This window comes from Adiantum capillus-veneris, chromosome 7 (assembly GCF_014529385.1).
Source record: "Adiantum capillus-veneris isolate H3 chromosome 7, ASM1452938v2, whole genome shotgun sequence".
NCBI lineage: Eukaryota > Viridiplantae > Streptophyta > Polypodiopsida > Polypodiales > Pteridaceae > Adiantum > Adiantum capillus-veneris.
Window position 1 is genome coordinate 137,209,061 of NC_140937.1, and position 7,292 is coordinate 137,216,352.

Sequence of the window (7,292 nt, forward strand, 5' to 3'; positions counted from 1 at the left end):
CCAATCACTGGGATTTGTAACTAAAATGCCCGTTGAAATCAAGGTCCAATGAAGTTACAACTGGTACTTCATCATTTTCAACCGGATCGATCTGTGCCAGCGCATGGGATAGCCGTTGGATGGAAGGCAAAATCGGACGGCCAGCGTAGACGAAGTGCGTCAGTATAATTATGCAATGGGAACTGAAGGTAGTAAATGTGTTCGTTTGGAGTGGAGATAGATCAGTGACTCGGAAGAGAGAGAGAGAGAGAGAGAGAGAGAGAGAGAGAGATGTCGGGAAGAGGCAAGGGAGGAAAGGGGCTGGGCAAGGGAGGGGCCAAGCGCCATCGCAAGGTCTTGCGCGACAATATTCAGGGCATCACCAAGCCTGCCATTCGCAGGCTGGCTCGCAGGGGAGGCGTGAAGCGTATCAGTGGCCTCATCTACGAGGAGACGCGTGGTGTTCTCAAGATATTCTTGGAGAACGTCATTCGAGATGCAGTGACTTACACAGAGCATGCCCGTCGCAAGACAGTGACTGCCATGGACGTTGTCTATGCCCTCAAGAGGCAGGGCCGCACCCTCTATGGTTTTGGTGGTTAGGATGTCTCTTGGCATTCGTCTGCCCCTCTTCTTTCAGGTGTTTCTCAACACCACCCCTCCTTTGAGTTTGATCTTTCTGTTTTAGGTTCGGTAGTCATTGTTATTGCAATGTGCATGAGATATTTTGCAGCCAGTTGCCTCTTTGCTCTGCTTGTCAACTCTGTTTATGCGCCTGTGTATGTGGGGATTGATTTTGCTGTATGTGGAGAATTGATTTTGTTTTCAATAGTGGGCCCGGTCTGATTATGGTCTTCCGAGTGCTGGCAGTTCATGGCTGAATCCGAATGCATGAAACTTTCTTGGTACCTGTCATTTCTTCCTCCAATTAGAGTAAGTTGTTTTGAATGTTGTTTAATAGCATTGAATTTCTGTATTTCCTGCAATCACATATCCTTTGGGTGTGTGTGTCAGCAGATCAGATTGGACTGTGGGATGCGAGGAACTATGCAATCTGATTGGCGCCACTAAGGGTGTAGTCCTTCATTGGATTATGTAGCCATGAAGCTTGCCCTCATGTCAGTTTGAACCTGACCTTAGAGAGTAAGAGGGTACCCCCAAAGTGCTTTTGGCAAATGCCAAGTGAGGGTTTCTCTTCAAATTGGAGTATTGATGATCTCATCTTGGGGGGCACGTGACATGATGCAAGACGTATATAAACAAATTCAAAATTACCACAATAATCAAGGGTTTGAAAAAATAAAGTTCTTGGAGAAGATTTGATCAACAATTGTGCAATGTGTGTAGTGTTAGCACAATTTTTTTGATGCACTTCCAATTTGGAGAGAGAGAGAGAGAGAGAGAGAGAGAGAGAGAGAGAGAGAGATGTGGATAGTTTTTTGTGTGCAATGATGTATTTTTTTTTTGGGTTGAGAACCCTTCATACTACACTCTATTTAAAACATCACTGAAGGCAACAAAGTGGGCATCACTTGATCCAATAATTTTTGTTTAGTGTTCTCTTTTATTAGGGCTCAATGTGCATTGACATCATGCAGGACAAATATGGCATAACAAACAAAAATATACTACACTTTGCATTGCAATATGGGCATGCCAATAAGCTTTGGGTTGTTTTTATTGAACTTAGAGCCAATAATTCCCTTCTAAAAAGTTCTTGATGAGATTTTTGTATGGGATGTGATCTTTGGTAATTCTCTTATTGTAGGGTGCCTTTGACATGGGAAGGGCAAGGAAGTTGTGGGCTATTTGCAATGATATAGATGTAGGGGTTCTTTCCAAACGCATAAGTATTGGCTACATTTTAAAGGCATTTGACTAAATGAAGGATATGGGGAAAGAAAGCCATGATGAAACTAATAGAGCCAGTTGGAAAACAATGTCATGCTTAGTGGCATTTGTCGATATATGTTTTAACTAGGGGATTCTCGAAGTTTGATCATGTGTGCATGCATCCTGAAGACATGAGGCATTGTACAAGATTGTGATGTGGGCAAACAAATACATACAATTTTTTTTTTTTGTAGGCTTTGACCATGAATTGCTGGCATTAATTATGCCGTCGAAGGTAGTGCTATTGTTGAAGGTGGTGGAGTCCCACACATGTGGTTAAAAGAGGCAAACATTCATTGTCACTTTTTAATTCAAACCTACAGAGTAAGGGCACCTACCTTCCTGTGACAAATTGGTTGTATAGAAGCTGTTTGTGGATGCAAACAAATAATATGGAAAATAATGTACATGTCCAAGTGAAGCATTCCCACCGATTCCTATGAAGGGCCATGTCCTACCAATGTTTTAAGATCCTCATTGTTCGTAATTACAGAGATGCATTGTGGTTGCACACTTAATTCTTTGGATAATGGGACATCCTGGGCATCTAAGTATGTCGTGTTGAGGTCTTGAGAGGCTAATTGAGCTACAAATTCAAGCCTTTTGAGGGAACTCTTGTAGAGAAAGGCAAGATACTCTAAGATAGCCTCCTCTTTGGAGCCGATAACAGGGTCTACTTCATAATCCCATTGCACCAAAGTAGTGTCTTCTCCAAAGTCGGAGAATTGTACTGTGTTGATATATCCACTAAGCCCGACATTGCCATCCTCCATACAATAAGCATACCTGCATCAAAAGTTGATAGACATGGGTACTTTGCCTCCCTTATAATATATATTGTGCTTTTATGGCAAAAAAGTAACTCAATTTGAAGACGTGATTGATGCTAACAACAGTGTTAAAGGTGTTGTACAAATGAGGATATGCTTTCTAAGCAAGAAGCATGTGAAGGTTTCTTTGCAATCTGATCCATCAATTTTCCTACGTGCAAAAAAGGTAAGATGGCTCTCCAAACTGTTTGTGAAAAGTGTGCCTTGGCTTACAATCGTGCTCTTGAAAATTAATAATGATGGGTTAGGAAGAACCGGAAAAGAAAACATCCTTGCCAATGTTTTGGAAAAAATAATTTTCCCAACCATACATAATTCCTATTTACCATTTCTCGCAAAGGAAGTTTTGAGAACTAGAGCTAATTTTCACTATTTTAACACTATTCCTCAAAATCTAATTGGGATTTTTCCTTTGCTTCTTGCTCCACTGGCATTTTTGATTCTCCCAAACACTGTTTTTTGCCTTAAAAGTGGAAAGAAAGAGTGTAAAAATAGCTGAAATCTCTACATTTCCTCTTTGAAAATGCATAGAAAGGAATTGTGTAGTGTTAGGAAAGTGATTTCATACTTGTAATGAAGGGGGTCCATGAGGAGGAGCTTCTCTTGAATCCAAGATGTCTCTCCACTCGGATGAGGGAACATTGTGCCTTGCAAGAATCTCACAAAGCCTGGCACTCCGGGTTCTCCCTGCACGAGAGTGCACTGCTCAACCATGGGCATCCACTTGGGGATTCCGCATCCGTCCGACGCCAATGCCCACACTCGCTCCAAGGGGGACTCCACTACTGCATGTACTCTCCCCACCCACTTCTCCCCATGTTCCTCCATTTTTTGTACCGAGAAAATTGCGATTTGCGCCGAGCTTATCAGATAGGCATTTACTGCAAAGCTCTGGAAGACGGCCAATCTGTGTATGCAGAAGATGAATGCTCAATGCGAATTTGCAAGATAGGATCAAGGCTGCAAAAAAGAAATGACAAAATGCAGAGGTGTAAATGAGACAAGCCTGTCAAAGCCCAGATCAGCCATTTGGGTTGACATTGGGTTGCCCGCCTCCAATTACACGCCTAGGATAGATCATAGTGCTGCTATGCACGCTCTATTTTTATTCGTTTGTATTAGGTCTGCTTTCTCGGACAATGACCTGACAAAGAAAAAGACTCTTTTATTTTAATGATTTCCCCACACACACTCTTCTTGAAAAGCAATTTTTATCACACCCAATGCGTTCAATAAAAACCCATTTCCTAACCGTGCAAAATTCCTTTATTTGACCTATTTGTTTCACCTTTGTACACTAATTTTCACGAGTATTCAGTAAAAAAAATCCCCTTTACTGTTGCTCTTAACCGGCATTATTGCGTTTTCGAGCGGCACCTTTGTACCTAAGTGTGCCAATATGCCGATACAAACAAGTTGAAGCCTCATATGTATTTAAAAAGATTGTAATGAAAGTCAATGTGGCACAACAAAGATTTGTACACCTTTCTCCCTTCTAGTGTTGGCCAAAAAAGGGGAAGGAGGAGGGGGGACTTGTGCGTTTTAGCTGATTCACTTTGGGTCAAGGGCTTTAATGAATCTGAGGTCCCGAAGTGAATCTGGCATCGTAGATATTGTCGGTTTGAGTTTACCATAGATCGAGAAGATCTACAGCCATGTCAAGAGCTCCTTTTTCTTGTAGGATCTCTAAAGATGCAAGGATAGAGTGGATCAAGGGCATCTAACATTGGGGACTCTAAAGACATGGGTTTGGGACCTGGATTTACACTTGGAGTCAAGTTTAGTTTTTGACCCCGGTTTACATTTCTAAAGATCAATGCTACGAATTGTGAGATACCGAGGCCCAACACTTTCCACCCTTCATCCCATGTCAAGGAAAGTGTGCCAATTAGTGTAGATATCAAGTAGTAAAATTCTCTTCATTGTTGCTCCTAAGGTAGTTGTCATGCAATGTGTAGTTATCAATTACTTGTCAGAACCTAGTTGGAGGCCTATAAATAGGGGCCATTACTTCATTTGTAGGAGCCTAGCTTATTTGATCTAGCTGATCCTATCTTAGCTTGAGTCATCACAAACCACTTGTACTTTGGAGCTATATGCTGTTGTAATTCAATCACATATTGAACTTGTTCCAACATTGTATTGTCTTTGTCTGAATATACAATCTTAGTTCCAGTGATTCATTTCCAATCTTTCTTTGCTTTCAGTATTTATTTCTAGTTGTCAGTTTCAGTGTTCATTTCTACTTTCAGTTTTTGTCTAGTCTGCTACGAAGCTTATTGTTTGGTCTGAACTAACTCTAACTACCAACTTGGAATAGCTGACTGGAAGTGTCCAGCTCATTCCATTTTGGCGATCACGGTGGCTTAGCTAAATTGGTATGGACAGTCTCCTTGTTGTGGTGTTAGAGCCATCAGACATCAGAGATGCCACCCAGAAGAGTTGCACGAGGTCGAAGGCCAGCTACCCAATTCATGGATGACCCAAATTGTGTCAATCCAAATCTAGGAGGAATCATAGCAAGGCTTTAAAATTGAAAAAGGACTTGATAATATGAGACGAATGTTCCTCCCAAAGCCAAGGACAACTTACGAATCAAGGGATTCCCAACACTCAACTCATTCCAGGAGATGGTAGGCAAAATGGTCTCAATGTAGAAACCGATCCCATGGATCCTAGCAAAGCCGAAAACACAACTGAAGATAGTGAGGACAATAAACGAAGTCATTGATCAGGGCATAAACTAGTGAGAAAGAAAACAAAGGATACAATGTCTAAAACCGAAACAGACAATGACTAGGATGCTGATGTTGACCACTACAGAAAGAGAGGATCCAAAGAGAAGAAGCCACTTCACAAATCCAGAACCAATCACATTGAGAATTTTGATAATTTAAAAATCTCCTTCTCAATGTTCAAGGGTGGAAACAAGCATGATCCTAATGTTCACATTCAAGCATTTGAACAATATACAGAACTTAAAGATATAGATGACGATAAATGGGGGGAGTACTTTCGACAGACATTGAAAGAGGGAGCTTGAAAATGATATTACTATCATGCAGCTTGCCAACTCAGATCATACAACAAGCTTATCAAAGCTTTCAGACTGGAGTATTTAGATAATAGAGGAGATGAAGACATCTTATGAGAGCTCGAAAAAATCAAGCAAGCTATTCATCAGAAGTTATGTTGAAAAGATCAAAGCGCTAACTAGACGGCTACAAGAACCTCCTTCTGGAAAAAGGATGAGAGCTTGGTTTTTGAACAGATTAGAAGTAAGAAATTATGGGAACAAGAGGTCCCAACGCCAACAAAGAAGTTCAATAACTTGGTACAAAGAGCTGTAAAATTGGAACAACAAGCTAAGAAAGAAAGGGACACAAGAAAAGACAGTCCAGTGATAGCGGTGTTGGGATTCAGGCCAACTGGCCGGACATCCCACTTACTACTAACCCATCTACTAACTTAATCATATGTACACTTATTCTTTAATACAAAAGAGAATAAGGAGCTGCACCAACAGGATAATGTTGCTGTGCGCTCCACCCAACAGTAGGTCTCTCTCTCTCTCTCTCTCTCTCTCTGCTCCCGCACTTGCACTTGCACACGGTTCTTGCGGCACCTTCAACTGGTATCAGAGCAAGGCTGTGCTTGCCGTTTTTGCGTCCGCGCGTGCGCACTTTCAAAAGTGAACAAGTTTCTGATTTTGGCATTGACAAATTCAGCATTCTGAGAGCGTTTCCAACGGGTGTCTTGAGAATTTACCCCCCTTTCGAAGCTGTTCGTGTAGTCGAAAGCTTCATCCGAGCTACACTTCAGGAGTTGTATTATTCAACTCCACTTTTGCTACAGGTACAGGTACATGACATAGGTGCAGGTTGTTTAGAGACTATTTTGGGATTGTATATAGCCGTTTTATGGCTATTATGTGCTATTGAGACGGTGTTTATGGGCTGATTAGGAGCACTTTTTGACATCAGACATCAACATTGTCTCAAGTTTTTCACACATCCATCTCCTCGTAGGTTCTTGCATACATACATGACATCCAGGTTTCCTACAGGTTGCAGTGTTTTGCATCAACACAGATTCCAGTGGGAGTACTTGATACGAATATGCATTGTTTTGGCACTTTTGATAGTGCTTGAGCTCTTTTGAGAGCGGTTTTACTCCCCACAGGGATTTGTTTACTGCTTGCACATTTTGTTTGGCGCTTGTTTGAGCGTGTATACTGCACCTTGCAGTATTGTTGATAGTGGATATACGTTGAGTTGCAAAAACTGCCATATGTATCTTTTATGGAGCCGATTTGGCTTGTTTCTGGTAGTCTTGACTGTTTTTTGAGACTCGGTTCGGAGGCTCTTTTCGAGATTGGGCTGGTTTCTTGTCTGCGTAACCTTTTGTGAGGGTCGATAGCGTGAGGTTTTCTTGAGCTGGGGGATTCTCGAATGTTGAGATCCTTTCGGTGATACAGGTTGTAGGAGTACCCCTTTTTGTGGCCTTGACATAGGATATGTATAGAGAGGGCTAGGTGCATTTGACGCCGTGTTGGCAGCCTTGGGTCAACTTTTGACTTTTTATGCACAG

At 41.7% G+C, this 7,292-nt stretch overlaps 2 protein-coding genes across 5 annotated transcripts; one reads left to right on the forward strand and one right to left on the reverse strand.

Annotated features, from left to right (window-relative positions):
* The first annotated feature begins 210 nt into the window (after positions 1 to 210).
* LOC147454677 (histone H4) lies at positions 211 to 1,455 on the forward strand. 4 transcript variants are annotated; one of them, XR_015188668.1, is made up of 3 exons: positions 211 to 619; positions 850 to 912; positions 997 to 1,455. XR_015188668.1 is itself a non-coding variant. In XM_086516544.1 (2 exons), the coding sequence occupies exon 1, from the start codon at positions 271 to 273 to the stop codon at positions 580 to 582; it is 312 nt and encodes a 103-aa protein (XP_086372670.1). In that variant the 5' UTR covers positions 211 to 270; the 3' UTR covers positions 583 to 619; positions 812 to 1,455. The 4 variants fall into 4 exon arrangements, 3 of the variants coding, with proteins under 3 accessions (XP_086372670.1, XP_086372669.1, XP_086372671.1); XM_086516544.1 differs by having other exon boundaries at positions 812 to 1,455; XM_086516543.1 differs by having other exon boundaries at positions 850 to 1,455.
* Positions 1,351 to 4,785, reverse strand: LOC147454678 (lachrymatory-factor synthase-like). Its single transcript, XM_086516546.1, has 2 exons — positions 3,271 to 4,785; positions 1,351 to 2,658 (listed from the first exon to the last, which is right to left on the reverse strand). The coding sequence occupies exons 1-2, from the start codon at positions 3,528 to 3,530 to the stop codon at positions 2,310 to 2,312; spliced, it is 609 nt and encodes a 202-aa protein (XP_086372672.1). The 5' UTR covers positions 3,531 to 4,785; the 3' UTR covers positions 1,351 to 2,309.
* Between the last annotated feature and the right edge of the window lie 2,507 nt (positions 4,786 to 7,292).